Source organism: Plectropomus leopardus, chromosome 16, assembly GCF_026936395.1.
Source record: "Plectropomus leopardus strain MGB_pleo_1.0 chromosome 16, ASM2693639v1, whole genome shotgun sequence".
In the NCBI taxonomy this organism is placed as follows: Eukaryota; Metazoa; Chordata; class Actinopteri; order Perciformes; family Serranidae; genus Plectropomus; species Plectropomus leopardus.
Genome location: NC_142191.1, coordinates 22,003,265 through 22,021,742, shown reverse-complemented (window position 1 = coordinate 22,021,742; position 18,478 = coordinate 22,003,265). Strand labels below are relative to the sequence as shown.

General features: G+C 38.5%; 1 protein-coding gene across 1 annotated transcript in view; it reads right to left on the bottom strand.

Annotated features, from left to right (window-relative positions):
* LOC121955620 (dihydropyrimidinase-related protein 5-like) overlaps window positions 1-18,478 on the bottom strand; it is a 31,889-nt gene that overhangs the window by 8,472 nt on the left and 4,939 nt on the right. Inside the window, exons 2-4 of the mRNA XM_042503652.2 lie at window positions 8,752-8,866; window positions 7,292-7,441; window positions 227-385 (exon numbers count right to left, since the gene is read on the bottom strand). Coding sequence (XP_042359586.1) covers window positions 227-385; window positions 7,292-7,441; window positions 8,752-8,862 — 420 coding nt within the window. The 5' untranslated portion in view covers window positions 8,863-8,866. The remainder of the gene's footprint in view (window positions 1-226; window positions 386-7,291; window positions 7,442-8,751; window positions 8,867-18,478) is intronic.

Genomic DNA, 18,478 nt, shown 5'->3' with positions numbered 1-18,478 from the left:
ATGTGTGTTAACCTAGTTCATGTAAGGTTTAATCTAGGTCATTACACATTTCACCCATAAAAGAAAATGGTTTTGCTGCTTCATTATTCATACAGTGAGGGTTAAAAGCCTGAGGACCAAAAAAAAACAGAGAATTGTATGGGTTAATAGAAGACAATTATGTAAGTGTTTTAGGGCTGTTCACTGTCACTGTTTCTCGTGCATCTGGGGTGCATTTAGGTCTCACCTTTGGACCCCACCAGGTCACCCCTACATGCAGAGCGTAGTCACAGCAGGCCTTGGCGTCGGCCAGAGCTCGGCACTTCTCGTAGGCGTCCAGCAGGGAGCAATGTTGCTCAGGGAGGGCCAGAGCCATTACCATGGTGGTACCACCCATCAGAGCTGCCTGGGTGAGGTGAAGGGGTGAGGAGAGGTGAGAAAGGAAGGAGGGAGAAAGGAAGAGGGAGGCAGAGGAAGAGAAAGGAGAGACTGATTATAGGCGAGAACAATGACTCCAGTGTAAAGCACAGAGACACTGTTTGTCCTGGTGACAATGAGCAATGGTCTTTCCTCATGAACTGTTTTCTCTTCATCATAAAGTCTGCCTGTTACAAGATGTGTAAACTGATTTTTTTTAAACACAGAGGATTCACAAAGAGTGACTTGGCTGTTGAAAATGTACATGTTAGTTTCAGCTTGTAGAAACTCTTTTTGTTCTTCTCCTCTTTTATATAAAACTTTCTTTAAATGTTTGTTTTATGTCTGTGTTACTGAAAGATGTCTTGGTATATTGATGTTTAATGTATAGCAGTGTCTTGTGATCCCATATGGAATGGGCCAAATGTTTGATATAACACAGAAATAACACCAAACTAACTGCTAGCACTCAGATACATATCCTTTTTAAATAGAAATCTTCCATTGAATGTAAACATCTACTTTTTCTGCGATGCAATTCTAGAAAATTGCAAATTTTCCTCCATCAAGTTTCCATGTATCTGCATACACCTAACGTCTTAACTCTGTTTACTTTCTCGTATTGCCTTCTAGAGCCTTATTCACGCCAGATGAGCATCACCTGTGTACCTCTGATAATTTCTAATAATAACCAGTGCAAATTCGCCACAATTCTTGTGTAATTATTCTACCCCAAATTACCTACCATATTTTGCCAGAGGACGTTAAGGTTGTATTTACCTGTTTTTTGTTTTCTTCGACAACTATTGAGGCTCTGTTGGCAATTATACATGAATGTTTTGACAACATTTTGGGTGCAGGCAGCTCATATCCCTACACAGCATGGTGATCCATTTGCAGCAAAAGCAAGCTCAAATCCATCAGTGAAATTTGAAGAGATGATGAGATGGATGACATGCCCATGCGTGACAGAATCTGTTCTATTTGTTTAATCCACTTTTTTTTAAAAAAGAAAAGAAGAAAAACTAGGTTAACACTGTGCACCACTAGTGGCGCTGTGTGATGCTTCTGTGTTGTGTAAAGTGGATTTACAAAGGGCTGTGCATCTTATCAGTGTCAATAAATATGAGTACTAGTAGCATGCGAATAGGGCTTAGGAAAGGATATGTGATCCTTGTACCTTAAGTCTGCATCTATTTTCAAAAAAATACAACTGATAATGATGGGCGAGGTTGGTTTTCCTATTATAATCTTACCATTGAAAAAAACTATGATACTCAATTTCACTGCATTCAGTTAATGTTCATTCGCTCCCTCCAAAGAAACCTCTCCATGTTCCACTTTACAAATACCTTACAAAATAAAAGATTAGGAGAAAAAAATACTATAAAAGAGCACCTACTCTTCTACTTCTTCGGAGAGCCAAAAACAATCTTAATATTTCTGAATATGTAACCTGTTTTTCACACTCCAAGACAAACAGGAAATATGAAGAAAAGGGGAGAGGATGTGAAAGGACTGATAAAGAAAGGGAGAAAGTTAGAGAGGAGAAGACAGAAAAGAATGAGAGGAAGGATGGAGGAGTGATGAAGTGAAGGGACACGTCTACAGTGACTTGTCTTAGTCGACTGAATGGTAAATGCACTTTTGCGTAGCCATGACAACAGATATTGCTCAGCCATGCCTGTCACATGTCCCCACCCTCCTCCTCCTCCTCTTCTTCCTCAGTCCAAATTGCACTGACAGTCACCCAGTCTAGCAGGGATATTGCTCTGGGGATTTATGTGAAAACAGGCAAAAAACGATTGTGATATCGGAAATGAACAAAGACGATGAAAGATGAAACATTGCTCATGTAAAGTGTGTTGTCACTGCAGAGTTTCCTCAGTTTATTTTTAGTTACTACATGACATTAAGTATTTATCTTTCTACAGCATAGCCCGAATTAAATGTTTCTAAATTTAAACACAACCCTGGTTTAGGTGTCAGCATGGAGTCTGCTCCTACACTCCAGACGTGTTGCAGACAGAGGCGGGGTTGTCTGCTTTTAAGTGACAGCTCCACCAGCCAACAAGCTATCAGGTTTCCCGTTACCATAGTAACCTGTCCGAATCATCTGCAGCATCAGCAACGAAGGTCTCTGCATATGTGTGTGCAGTAAGAGTCTCATTGATCACTGTCACTATCAGTGTGTGTGCATGTGTGTGTCAAAGATCAGGGGACATGGACACAGCAGGGGATTTGGGGATTTATACTGTCTGTCTGCACAGCTTTAATTAAGATTTACTGCCAGTACACTTAAAAAGCGGGATTGTGTGAGCAGAAAAATGGAAAGAAACCGTGCAAAAGAAGAGCTAAATGGAGAAAATTGTGGTTATTGCCTCCTCATGAAGCCATGCGTATATACAGTGTATGTAGAGTATTCTGAACATTATAATCGTGTATTTTCATCACTGTGAGGGTTGTAGAGGCCAGCAGCAGACCTTTCTCTGCCAAGCCGGAATAAAGAAACTGTCTGCAGGATGAAATGTCTTTTATCTTGTCCTCTTTTCTCTTTTTAATCCGTAATAGTCGAGAAATACAAATCTAAATTTAGACTGTTCTACATTACAAATCTGCTGAAGAGATCAAACGTATAAATCATCAGTGACAGGCAGTTCATAATACGTTATCAGTCAGTATTGTTCTGATGAAACTGTTGGTAACTGGTGTTGCTGAGCAGAATTAAACAATTGTCCAACAGCCTAGAAACCAGCCCAGATATCTATCATGCCGTTTTTAGACATTTCAGAGAAAAATACCTCTTTATATTCTTATCATCCAAAGCAATCATTACACTGGTTTCTGAGCAGACACGTTTACATAATGCACACTGAATTTTATTTTTGAATTAAAGTCAAAATGTTTCTCACACGTTAATTTACTGGTGGCAGCCACGATCAAAACATCTGCCACCACGAATGGATTTCATATTTTTGAAGCTGGACAGATTATTAGGCACACAATTTGAATGTATGTACCATTCAGTTATTGATTGCACCACACTCTCGGAGCACGGGCATATTTGGGCAAAGACAGAACAGCAGATCTCCAGGAGCAGTGAAAGCGAAACTTAACTGTTGATTGAGCTGGGTCTAAAAGTTTGCCTTCAACCCCTCTGCAGCAGCTGCTCCTCTCATCCATCAATCTGATCTGATCAGCTCACTGACATCAAATATCCACCATGCGACTTAAACTCCTCTAACTGCTGCTGAGGTAAAAAAGAACTCATGATGAATTCTGCCTGCGCTGCTTTCACCGACCCATAAAAAAGTCAGAATTTAAAGAGGTGACACAGAATGAAAAGTAGGGACGCACACATACACACAAAATAATAACAAAAAGTTAGCTACTGCCACACATGCCACATAATCCTGTGGGAAACACTGCAGTATAAATAGGATTTCAGACATTTGTGTGTGTTTGTATAAATACTTTTTGTGATAAATGTCAACAATCATATTATCTCTTTTAAATGATTTTCCCTCGTTACTGTGCAGCTGTAGTGATAGTTTAATAAGCATGTGACCTTATTTGGCTTTATGATAAAGCTGACAAAAAAGACTTAGTGTTGCATTTAGATGGACCACACTGTGAGAAAAGACACACTTTTTCTACATATGGTATAGTTGATTCTGTTATATATCCTATTATACACACTGCACCATCATATCATCAACATGGTTTTTAATAGCTCTCTTGTTAACCCGACACACTGTACTCCCCCCTTTGCATTTTTAACATATTACTGATCATTGACAGCACAGCTAAAGTGGATGGTGGCATATAAACCCCAAACAGTGTTTTATCAAGAACCCTCACTCTATTAAAGACCCCCGACCCCTCCTGTGATAATCCCCTGAAAAGAAAGTAAAAGAGACAGATAGACAAAGAGGGGGAGAGACTGTGAGTGAGACATGACTGATCTGAGAGGATGAGGGGATCTCTGAATGTTGGAGTCTGGGAGAAGCTATCAGTGTCAGACAGATTACCACTGTGGCTCTCTGATCAGCCTCTATCAGCACCTCCCATACTTCACTTTACAGCTGAACAGCTTTCATCCCCTCCACCTCCTCCTCATCTCCCTCTCCCTCTCCTGCCTGCAGAGAAGTTAAATTGCATGCTGGGAGAGACACAGAGCTGGTCTGCCATTTTAGCAGAATATTTGTACTTCATGAACAAATCAGATCTGATTCAGGGCAGCAAATCTGAAATTCCTATCTTATTGATTTAATTGTATGGCACGTCAAAGATATTACTGTAATATACTGTATTATGTTAGTAGTTAGAACAAATATTGTTATAGTATTGGAGGTTTCAGGTTTTAATTTGAAATTTGAAAAGTTTCTATGATGTTGCAAAGGCTGAAATTCAATAACAACAACATATAAATACAATAAAGGTTTTTCGGGTGATGTAATGAATGTTGGGTTAGATGAGTTAGATATTTGTCATAGTAGCCACATTGCTCAAAACCAAAAGCCAGCAATTGGTTAGGTTAACTGAATTTATATTACTTAATTTAAATTCCTATGATTAAAAATCACTGTGTCACAGTAACCTTTAGTACCAACTCTTATCTTCCTGTCTGGTGGTACATTTGTAAAATAATGAAAGGTTGCTGTATTAGTAAGTTAATACCAGAATAAATATTGTTTAATCGAAATTTTTTAAATGTTTAAATGAGAATTTTCTATGTCTTTTAGGGTGTAGCAGATGCTTTATTAAGCTCTCATATCTAAATATACTTCTACTATTTTCCCAAGTAACTTGTTTGTTGGAGGTTATATCTGAGATCTGTAAATGATCAGTGTACTCACAATACTGCTCAAAATCTGTTCACAAAACCTCAATACAAGGCAGTATTTCCAACATAATTAGAATCTACGTGTGGCCCTTAAAATGGATGTTTATGTGGGTCCATGAACGCAGCACAGACAGAACTCATCCTGAGTTCCTTTTTATTCAGCAGTAGTTGGAAGCTTGGGGTGGATAATTGATCTATCGATCCACTCAGAGCTGATCAGATCAGACTGATGGATGAAGGGGCAGCTCCTGAAGATGGAGTGAATGCAAACCCAGTGCAATGAATGGTTAAATTTCACTTTAACTGCATCTGACATTCTGCTGCTCCGTCTGTGCCCAGAGTGCTCCGAAAGATGCATTTAATAACCAAACTGTATATATATTCCAATCGCACTTCTAATAAACAGTCCAGCTCAAAAAATATAAAATCAACACATGGTGGCAGATGTTTTGATTGTGGCAGTTTGACAAAAATAAAAGAATGTGGGGGAAATCTCACAAGGTGCACAAATGCATGTATAAACAGGTCTGTATCTCCACTGCATGTTCTCTAACAGTTATGCCCTCATATATACACATATATATGTATTCTGCTGCAGGTTAGTGTGAGTGTGCACCAGAGGGAGGGGAGTAGTGGGTGAGACAGAGGGGGGTAAAACAGAGGAAACAGTAGGGAGGAGAGAAGAGAGGAAGAAGGAAGGACAGCGTGAGAGGGAGCAAATTGTTACGAAACGCTGGGAGGGAGGGAAGAGAATGCATAGAGAAATAGTTTGGGGGTTCATCACAATTGCACAAGTCGTTGCCGCAGCAACACAGTCACCATAGAGACAACACAATACTGCTATGTTCATGTGGATGCACAGACACACAAACACACACACACACACACACACACACACACACACACACACACACACACACACACACACACACACATTTGCTCCCTCTGATTTCCACACTATGAGTGGGGGTTAGTTGCCATGGCAGCAGGGTCAGTAGGTGGGGGTTGGTGAGGGGGGTGTTGTCGGGGTAAAGCTGGCTTACAGACAACTGAATCCCCCCCAAATTCTTCTCACCTCACTTCAGCTGGCATTCCATCAGACTCAGACCTCATTTCACTTCAACACAGAACTACAGACCCTGCAGGTAGTATTGTTTACCACAAAACCTACCATCCAAACATTCAACTGCTCTACTTGTAGGGTAGTAATAATACTGAACAGGAAGACTGCAAACTGTAGGTGGGTGGGTGGATGGATGGATGAAACAAATCCATCCATCCATCAAACTTAAAGGATTTTCTGGATTGTTGGGCTGAAATTTTTAGTTTCAAAATCTAAATCACAAATTAAATAAGTGCAATATTTGAAAGCTGCAATTCATATCTTCATTTAATGACACAGTCAATGCAATTTGTCTTTGTACACACATGCATAGGGGTAGGAATATAAAGTTTTAAGTCATGGAGCGTTGTACCATGGCTGGTGGCTTACATGCACAACACCTACGACACCGTCATACACCCAGTGGTCACCTATGACTTAAACCCCCCAGTTATAAAAACACTTCACAACAGCAAAAACAGCCAACAACATCTTCCAGCAAGTACTGCTGCAGGCAGCAATTACATTCCCTCCTTTGAATTTTTAAGTCTCCTAATTATTAAATCATCCTCTCTGCTCTGAGTCTCAGTGGAAAACATGCATTGCATCCATAAGAAATGAACTAATAACCCCAGCGCAAATGCAGACTGAACAGCTGTGAGTGTGAAAAAAGACAAGTATTCAAACAGAAACTTGCAACAGCTGTTCGCTTCCTATAGGACCAGCGTGAAAACATATGTGGTCATTGGTCTTGATAAACATACAATGCTGAATGCAGGGTGAAGATTTTCATGTAGACAAGACAGAGAGTGAAAGAGAAGGTATGCCTGTGTATGACAGCTGTCTCAGGCTTCTAAATGTGTTTAATCACAGGCATGCTGACGAGTGTGTGTGTGTGTGTGTGTGTGTGTGTGTGTGTGTGTGTGCGCGTGCACACGTGTGTATACCTTGGTCCCACTGTAGAAGTCATCCTGAATGCTGGCGTTCATAAAGGTCTGCTGCAGATGCACACTGGTGTCTATTCCGCCTGGCAACACCAGTTTTCCAGAGGCGTCAATCACTTTAGCCCCGCCTGGGATCATCAGCTCCTTTCCAACCTGCCAAAGGGAGCACAAGTTATAAAGCTTTATTGCATCTTAACCACAGAATAAATAATGACAATAATGGACATTTAATGAATTGGTGTTTAGGTGAATGTATTATTAATGTAGTCCATTAAAGTGCACACAAAGACTGAGTGGCATTATTAAAGAAGACCAATCAATAGTTAAGACAGGTTTCCATGGCACATTATACCGAAACCACAGCGAGTGCTTGCTTCATATTATTCGGTTAAGTTAAAACTGATATATCTTAACACTTTCCCCGCCATTGATGAAATTGTTGTGCAATAGAACAACATTTCCACATCCAAAAAAAAATGAACAAGACAATCTAAGGTGCCAAGGAGACTGGAAAAAAGGACTACTAACGTGCCTACCTTAATGCTATTTAGCGCCTTTCAGACCCTTTTAGTGACATTGTTTTTTAAAAAGTAACAAGAGACACATTTAGTTTCTTATTCAGATCATCAGAGAACAAGGAGGAAATATATTGTCATATATTCCCATGCTTGCAGCTCACAGTAACTGCAGAACACCGCTGTCAGCAGCCATCAGGCCAGCACCTCCCCCCTCTCTCCTCTGGTGCCAGATGTGCGTGTGATAGTGGCAGGCAGGACGAGAGGAGATGCTGGTCCCGGTGTGACCTCAGGTGTAGTGAGTTTCCAGCCCGGTTATGTTGAAAGAATAAACTGATATCTGATGTTGACTTCTTCCAACTCCCAACAAGCAGAAAATATGTAAATATGCAGAATTTGCAACAAAGCTCTTGCTTAGGGACTGTTCTAAAGCTGTGGTGCTTCCTGACATTTTGGGGAATGTGCTATTGTATCATTAAAAACTGATGAATAATTTAATGTAACGTACGTATGTGTCGTGATCCTCTTAATAATACTGTCGATGGATGTAAGCATCCACACAGTCTATGAAGAGTTGTCAGTGGACCGTTTCGGTAGGAATGCAGCTGGGCTTTCCAGTTTTCTGAGTCAAACGCGTCCTCTTCACGTGAGCCGATGCTTATTTCCATGACAACATTCTGTGGGCTAATTATAGCGTTCACTATCATCATGTGGGGCCACCGAGTTCAGTGAGCAGTTCATTCTCCTCATACTGTATTATTGTGAAATGAGTCACACTAACAGCTGGGGATACACTGGACAGTGTGCATGTGTGCGTGTGTGTGTGTACATGCGTACACGTGTGCATGTGTGTGTGTGTGAATGACAAAAAAGAAAATAAAGGATGAAGTAGATACATTTTAGTGTGTGCAAGTAAGTAAAAATGCATGTGTATATTATGGGGTCTACCTGCTGAATGATGCCGTTCTCGATGTAGACATCTGCCTCCTGGGTGAAGTCATCATTGACCACCTTCCCTCCTTTGATGAGGATACGCATCGACCCCATGTTGGCAGCCATGGACCTACCAGAGGAACAATATTTATTACATAACAAAGGTGAAGTGTTAAAAGAAAACTTTCTGGGAGTCAGTGGTCAACCGGATAGACTAAAAACACTGACATCCTTTAGACTCTGCTTCTACGTCTTTCATTTTAGATATAAAAACATTTAATGACACCAGCTCCTTGAGTTTCGTCATTCTGCAACAAATTCCAGCCTCCAAATTTCTGTCCAAGCATTTGGGACAGAGAGCATAAACAGGTCCTGAGAGTACTGAATACTGTCCGGTACTTTCCTCCATGATGAAAACACATCATCATTGGTAGTGTGGGACAGACTAAGAACTGCCATAGATATATGAAGGTGTACCAAATTAAGTGCCAACTGGTCGTCAGAGCAGGCCATCCAACCTGTGAGCACAACTCGCAATGGTTAGTCAGAGCTTCACAATTTGTGATGAACCTCAAGGTCGCATGGTAAGCTGTATCAACCATATGGAGACAATGAGCAGAGGCATACAAAAGATCACTATAGTCTAACCCAGGTAAAAAAAGTTGCAGTAACAAGATGTTTTTTACATTAATAGAAAAACACAGCTTCCTTTGAAAATAAAAACCCAGTTTTAGCCTCAACTTTTTTACCATGTACAACACATGTGGTCTAAAATTAAGGAAGTCTTCAATCAAAATACCCAGGTATTTGTAAGAGTTAACAATCTCTATCTCTTTTCTATTCACAGTGACCACCAGATACAAAACACAGATAATCCTTTATTAATCCCCAGAGGGGAAATTCAAGTTTTGCAGCAGTACAAGGGTAAATACAAGGGTAGAAGTTGCATGCATGAAAATAGAATAGCATATAATAAATACAAGATCAATATACTGATACAAAAAATACAAATCAAATAAAAAATAGAGGTACATACAATTTTAAAAAGTGGAGGAGTAAAGTGTCAAAGATGGAAATTAAAGTGACAAAATGCAGGGAGATGAGCCTAAACAGGCACATTTTGAATGTAGGCAGACCAAGATTAAGCTATCAAAAGAAGTTCTTGACGAAACAGAGACACAGAATCATTTGAAAAGTAAACTGAAAGATCAAGCCAGATAAACAAAAATAGTTCTGACAGAGACGAAAAGAAATGTTTTAGTGCTCTGGACACAATTGTTTAAAGTAATCTGATCGGATTTCAGCCATTGGATTGGATCAAATCTTGACAATGGATACTCTAAAGAAAAACAGGATTCTGAAATAGGATTAGACCATGTAATCCAGTCTCGGTTTTGATCTGGATCAAACCTTCAGTTTGTGCTGTTCAAAACTTTTTAGTAGGGTTGGGATACCTTTGATCCAAAAGATACGGATTATTCTGATCCCAGCAGAAAGGTGGCTTTAGGGTGGATTTCAGGGACAAAATGTAATGTAAAACTTTCAAACTGGTCTGGTACCAGTATATCAGACATTGTTCCCAGTACTGCAAATGCAAGTGCTTTCAGCAGTGGGCCAAAGGATCAATTACCATTGTGTTACCTCATTCGGTAACAAATAGTGACTTAAGAGACATTCATTTACATAAAAATCTGTGATGTGGTAATAACTTCAGTTTTAACTTTTAACTATCACTTTTTATTAAAGTAGTTTTTAACAATTGCATCCCCCATGCTGCTTTCTGTCTCTTCAAATAAAACACTTAAAGTGACCCCACACTGACTATTGTTCCTCCTCTTGACAGAGCCAGTAGCCTACATTGTGATGTGTAGTCCCATTTAGAGCACTGGTAATCCCAATTTGCTAATCTTGAAAAGTTTGTGTCTGGATCCAGCTGACCCAATCCAATACTGCTTTGTAAATCTGGTACAAAAGTAAGATGGATGAGCTGATCCTGGATAGCAAAACATTGGATTTACAAATCTGGATCACTTGGATCCAGCTTATTATTTTTAAAGCTGTAAAATAACATTCTAAAATACTTAAGGTAAGAAAGAAAAAGCAAAGTGACTTTTTTGTTATATTAATATAAATGTTGTTTTAGGGGTTAATCAAATTCCTGCCATACTTGAAGAATTGTTTCTATTCAGTATCTAATATGCTTATTATAATAAAGAAAACTCAATTTAAATCAAGGTGAACACTTGATTTTGCAGGAATTCAACCTCTCTAATGATCCTTGTTCATAGTGCCTCCACAACAAATCTAAAGCCACTGCCAGCAAGAATGAATTTAAAAGAGCAAACAGCATCCTGAGTGATGTGTTGGCACCTTAGAGGGCAAATACCACAACTCAAATGAAGCCTGTGGCAGTGAATGTGTTTCAGCCGTTGTTGCAGAAATTAAATCGATATATCTGCTAAGAAAACAAAGTTTTCAGTCAATAAAATTGGATGCTGTCTCTGATTGTGTGAGCACTATAGGACAATCATCCATAACTACACTGGCTTTGTATTTTCTGCTGAGTTACAGTTTATGACGCATAGTCTGTCTTTTTGTCTCTGCAGACAGAAAACTTCCTCCAAGCTTTTAGTGTGTCAGCTCGGTCCATTAAATATTAAGAGGTGAGCAGAGGATCTATAATTTACAAATCTATTACAGAATATAACAGATTGTCAGAGTTTCTGCAAGGACTGATGGAAAGTAGAAGCTTTTTAAAGTAACCCACTTCATCTTACCAGCTTTATGAACTAAACCAGGAAGAATAAAGCTGGTTTTAAATCGACAATATTTAAACTGTTTTGCAATTTCTCTATAAAGGTTTGCCATCAAGGAATTAAATCAGTTTTTAGTGGACAGCCTAAGTATTCTATGATGAATAGGCTTCATCAGACACAGCTAGTCAATTAATCAACAGAAAAATAACTTTTTTTCTTCTGTCTTATATAATAGAAAGCTGAATATTCTGGTATTGTGGATTGTTGTTTGGATAAAATAAGCTAACTGAAGGTGTTATTTGGATGACATTTTTCACAACTTCCTCACCATTTCTCAAAAAAAAATCATCATATTAATAAATAATGGAAATAATTGCTGATTGTAGCCTTCTGTTCTACAGATATATAAAGCAAGGTGAATTTTAGGCCTGCAGGGCTCTTGGATCTAATTGACCTAATTTCAGGGATTTCTACTGTATGTAGCACAGTGAGCACTTTTCAAAATGAATGCCTGGCAGTATTTGTGATCTTGTTCCTGCCCCCTCTTTTACAAAAGATAATGATAACTTCTAGAAATGGTAATTTCAGGTTGTGTTAATTACAGTACAGTTCATGTCAAACTCAGTACATTTGCTTTGGACAACTTTTTTTTCAAGTTTATACATTTTATAATTAAGATTATAAAGCTGAGTCTTATGTATTGAGATTTTCAGACAATCTGCACTATTGTCTTCTTATTTGAAGTTCGTTGATGTAATGGAAGAAACTTAAGTTGCTGTATGTGGCCTAAATGCTAGGCTTCAGCTTCTCCCGCATATTACCAGAGAAATTCAAATAAACTAAATCATTTGTATGGCTTTTGTGTTTTCATGAAAATCTATGCAATTCAAATTATGATACACATGTGTATTTATTTCTATGAGGGTTTGACTAGGTATTGGTCCAATATGTGATACTAACAGTTGATTAGTGAAAAAAAAACAGCAGGAGCAATTCTAATGGGATCAACAAACTGAGAGCTTCTTCTACAAACATCCCTCTGTGTGCATGTGTGTATTCTGCATGGATGGCTGTATGCAATGTGTTTGATGGCAGGACACAATGGCCTCCCAGTCACACAGAATCAAACTCAAAGAGATGGAGGAGAATAGAGAAAGGAAGCAAAGGAAAGAGAGGAGGGGAAGAGAACAGTGAACAGAATAATGAGGAGAGAAATTTGAATCCCGACCAGATGACACAAAAAATGAGTCCAAAGAGGAGAAAAGTTGTCCAGAAAATCACTGAAAGGAAAAACATTAGGTTTTACTTTTCCTGTTGGTCAAGTTACTCTCTGAGTGAGAAAAACGACAAAATCTTCCATGGATGCCTAAAACTACTTAATAGTCTTTCAGTGCTCCATCCCAACTCTTAACTTAAACTTTTTTCCAGTGATGGTAAACTCAGTTCCAAAATATTCATAGCTCTAAATATATGATTATAAGAGAAAAGAATATAAGTGACATTTATAAGTAAATATTCATACTATCTAGGTTTTCTCTGTGGCATACCATAAGCTTATATCTTCAGCACAAAACACAAATTATTTGGCATCAGGTCACACAACAGACAATCTCAAAGAAGATTGAAAGAAGTGAAAAATAGAGACCTTAAAAAAGAGAGAGGCATGTAATAAGGATGGCCACAGAAAGTGATAAGTCCAGAGACAGAGGAAGAGAAGAAGGGAATGATTGTGTATGGATGAAAGATGAAGTGATCGTCGGAAACATGGTGGTGATGGGGGGGGGTGTAGTATGGAGAGCAGTGCCCTAAAGGCCTGGCAGCCACAATAAAAGATTGGTTTCCCAGGAGATGGGAACCAAAGTGCTTTCAGTGAAAAATGCTTACAGACACACATGCACGCACACACACACACACACACACACACACACACAGACACAGAAACAGTTGCATGTCATAGTAGTCGTGGTGAAGCATACTAAAACACCAAGACAGATTTGCCAGTATTAGCTCTTGTTTAAAAATCAAAACGATGAGATGGAAATTAAAAAAACACTTTCCTCTCCTTGATTAGATCATTTCAAATTAAATCTCAACCTCTTTGACCTTCTGACCTTCTGGTAGCGCCCCCATCAGGGTCAATCAGTGTAATCTGTGTAGTGGTTGTTTACAACCACAGCATCTGTAGACGACTCACACTACTGTACTTTGTGTCAAAAAGTACCATCCATTTAATCTGTGGATCATATAAAATACTACAATATTAATTAATTTATCAATATATAGTATAAATGGCTGTGCAATGTACTATTCTCAACTGAGGTTTAAATACTGAAATACTGCATTTTTATGGTCCTTGGTAATTATGTTGGATTTCTACATAGTTTATTTCTTTAAAGAAAAAGAAAGACTTTGCGAAATATTTAAAACAACAGCTTGGGGCTGAAACAGTGGCCAGAATTTTATCAAAATTGCCAGGAGGCACAATATTTGATAAAGGCAAAATGTGTGTCAAAATACCATCCTAAATTAAGCACTGTGGTGCTGCAGAGATGTCCCAGCCTATAAATTTTACTCTACCGACTTAAGAAGAAAATCTTTGTTTGGTATAGATCCTCGCAAAAAGTCAAGGCATGGAAGGGAAGTGCCACCAAATCACAACAAATCAAAAGCGACACCATACTGGAAACAAACTGGAAACAGTGGAGGGTTCTAGTGGCAGCAGTGCCATAAATACAGCTTGCCGATTTTCTTTTAAAATTTCAGAGCTTTGTTGATATTACTACTGATGTTGCTGCCAGTTACAAACGACACATAACAGAGTTAAACGTGTTTCTGGCAAACAAAATGACAACAAATGCTTTGGATGATTCTGATCAATCACTGCAATTTTTCATTGCCTGATCATAATAGTGAAGAAGTTGAACAGTAAGAAATTTAACCCTCTGCTGCCAGCTACTCTAACAGAACCCCAAAAAGTGAGCGGGACAATTTCAAAACTTCATTCTACCAGCTGAACAGGAATGAGTTGCTGTCAGGAGCTAATCTAGAACAGGATTGTGAGACAAAATACAGAATATTATTAAAGAAATTACTTGCAAGAGTAAACATATGGCAAAAAAGAATCGTCTTTCTTGGATAAACAATATTTTAAAAGTGATGAAAGAATGGGACCTCACTTAGAAAACTGCCATTAAAACAAACTATAACATGACGAATATCCATATGCTATGATGAGAAATAAGGTTGTGATGTGGAAATCATGAAAATGAAGTCATGAAAATCATCAGGTCTCTTAAACCTTTCAGAGTCAAGGATGTGTTTGGGATGGACAACAATGCTCAAAGACCTTGGTTCAGCACTAGGTAATCCAATTACTTCAATCAGTAACCTCTCAATATCCCTTCGTCAGTTCCCAAACGCCTGAAAATCTGCTATTGTCACTCCAGACTTTAAATCTGGTGACCCACGTTCCATATGTAATTACAGGCCAATCAGCTTTCTACCAATTGTACCCAAGGTTGCTGAGAAATGGGTAGCTGAGCAGATCATTTTCCATCTCAATAACAGCTCTATGTTGCTCCACCCCATGTAATTTGGCTTTAAAGCTAAACATTCAACAGAGACGGCAAACTGTCTTCCTATAGAGAAAATAAAATCCTTGCTTGATCTGGGTGGTGTTGTCAGTGCTGTTTCTCTTGACCTCAGGAAAGCTTTTGATACTGTCATTCATAAAGTACTCCTCACTAAGCTATCCAAATTGAATCGAGTTTTGTTGTTATTTTTGTTTTTTAAATCAATATGTATTCTTTTTTGTGTTTGTAACATAATATCAAATATACAAAACCAGAATAATTATGAATATAGTTTTCTTGAAAAATTTCTCTGATTGTTTTTTTTTTTCTAATTTACTTACATTTGTGGGAAATTTTTTTGTCAGGTGGATTGTTTCCTTTTTCCCCATGCTTTTGTTCAAATAAATCACACCAATTTGCTCAGGTTTTAAAGGGTTAAAGGCTGAAGCTGTTGTTGTCACTTTTTTTCTGGTCAGCTCTGTCCGAACCCACACAGCTGGCTGACTGTGAGTGGGAACGGGAACGCTGACTAAACAGGCCTCTGCACCGGACACTGGGAGCTTTTTGTGTCCGTGAGGACTGAAAGCCAAAGGAAATTAAAGTCAACTTATATAAGTGACATTCTGGAAAGTGACATGTTTAATACTCACACACACAAAGTAAGCCCTCCAGCTGCTAAAGGAAGGGAGCATTCAAATCATAGCTCCCAGTGCATGTTAGAAACAGATATTTTTTACAAAAAATGTGGGGCAACATGAAATGATGTGATATGAGGAGACCGAGGAGACAATTGAGGACATAAGGCAACAAGAGGTGTTATGAAGCATGTGACGTGATATGATGTGATGTGAGGTGGGCTTGATGTGTCAGTCAGCTCAGATTACTGCTACACAACAGCCCAATGTCTCTGAGAAGTGATAAATGATCAAACTTCCAAGGGCTGGGGCAATTCGTAGTTGAAATCGATTATGGAAACATGTCAATTTGCAAAAAGGTGCATGGGCGCATCGCTATATAGAAAGCTGCATCTGAGTTACACCCTAACAGAACATTGATTCTGCCAGACAGCAAGTTACAGCTGACGGCTGCAGCTATAATGGATTATCATAGGCACGGACACCTGAAGCAAAAGTACTGCAGAGCGCTTTGTCAAAATGGTAGCAACACAGCTCCATCCTGTTTACTTTTTGTCCCCACCCAAGCATGATATATTCGGATAATCTCTACTCAGAACATGATTCTGTTAGTAGTGGTCAGTAACGTTACACTACGCGTCACCTAATGTTGTTATTGGCCGTTGCAAATTTTCCATTTACTTTTCTGGCTGCGCTCAGGTGAGAAAACGGCTTTAAGTACTGTGAGTGCCGTTACTGTCTCTAAATCCTTTATTTTCCTTGCCTCACACTGATGCAAATGTATATTTACCAGTTATTATCTTTACTGCATATTACTACAATGATGAAATAAATCCATGTTACAAACAATTTAAGTTGAAAGTCAAGTACGTAAGAAAAGATAGAGATTTTTCAGTTCAAGGCTGCTGTGGTATATAGTGATGTGTGTGTCACAGCTATCCTTTTGAATTTGAGGTCCAGTATTTTTCTGATCAGGCATATGACAAATAAGCTCTATTATAATGATAATAATAATTACTGATAATATCATAACACAGCAGTGACATGGAAAGAAGAATTATTTTAAAATGTGCCACTATTATCATTGTTTTTAAGAGAAGGTGACTGAAAAAAAGTTTTTAATATGTATTTTTGGTGAATTAATTGTTATATTAATCAAGAGAATATAGAATAATCAATAAATTAGTCATGAGATTAGTCCACTGATAGAAAAAATAATTGTTAGATTAATCAAGAAAAAAATCATTGATAGGTACAGCCCTATTGTTCACACTAAATCCTGAGACTGGTGATTTGTGATTTATCTACTGTGGAGATTTTAAAAAATATTTTTTGGGACAGAAGGTCATTGCCAAGGAGAAAAATAACTCCAGCTTAGATGGTTTAATGTGGATGCCGCCTAAAACAACTGACGCATTTGTCTGGCCTCAACTAACTGCATCTACAAATTCAAACTCCAAAGACCACTATGCTGAAAACCACTGATCTATTTTAGACCTATTCAGGTGTGTGTGTGTGTGTGTGTGTGTGTGTGTGTGTGCGCGCGCGTGCGTGCGTGCGTGCGTGTGTGTTTGTTTGCTCTCTGCTGTGTCATAGCGGGTATGGCAGACAGACAGGCAGAGAGAGAGACACACACACACACAAACAGTGACACACCATGCAGCATTTCTCACTCACCCTGTGACCAGCTGCCTCAGCAAACACACGGACGCACACACGCACAAACACACACACACACATACACAAACTGTAGATACACACGTACACAATCAGTGACCACATTCACAAACACACATTACACTCACGCATACACACACTGAGACACACCCTGACTTCTCTCTCCATGCAGACAGTTTTTAATGGGGGTGTTAATTAATAATGAATGAGGAGCAGCAGGCAGATTTAGTCCAGACTCCCAAAGTCACATCGTCACAATGTCAAACATGTTTTTAGAACAGCATGGTTATCATACATGGTTATCATACCAAACACACAGCTACTTCACAGATTAGTTTGCTTTCTTTAACGCAAATTGAGCCTGTGTTTTTATTTGGTGCTGCTTACCTTTAATTGTCCAAGTTACATTATGTACAGCATATCTTTAAGAAAACTTCAATTTTAGAACCAATGTAATATTCTTAAATATGCTTAAACACGCCCTAAGATCAGTGAAATCACCCTGAAAACTAAATAAAGCAAAACGGGTGAGGGTATTTAAATCAGAGGCGGATATTACTGGCTTTCGGGGACTGTGGCATGCTCATTTTTTTAAAGTTAGCATGAAGGTCAAATCATGTGAAACTAGACACCATAAAGCATCCATTGGTACCAACCATGTCGACATAGCTTGTTGGAAAGGGGGCTAAATTATCCTCCAAATGTAAAAAATAAAAATTAAGATGTAAAGTGGCATGTGGCATGGGTCGATTATGGCAAAAATCTTAATCACGATTATTTTGGGCGACATTGAGATCACAATTATTTCACACAAGATTGACTTGGAAACGCTTTGCATTTATTAAACTACAAAAATGGTCTTTTTAAAAAAAATGCTGTAAAGCCCTCTGAGGCAAATTGTGATTTGTTATAAATGGCTTCATAAATAACACTGAATTGAATTGAACTGAACGGTGGGTTTGATTGAAAATAAATAAATAAGTTTCAACTAAATAACAAAAAAAAAGTACGAAAAAATCAAAACACATTAAACAAAGTACTATATACTTGAATATGTTTCCTTTTCAGTGATGGAGAATTTGTCGCCAGTCGCTTTTTAAAA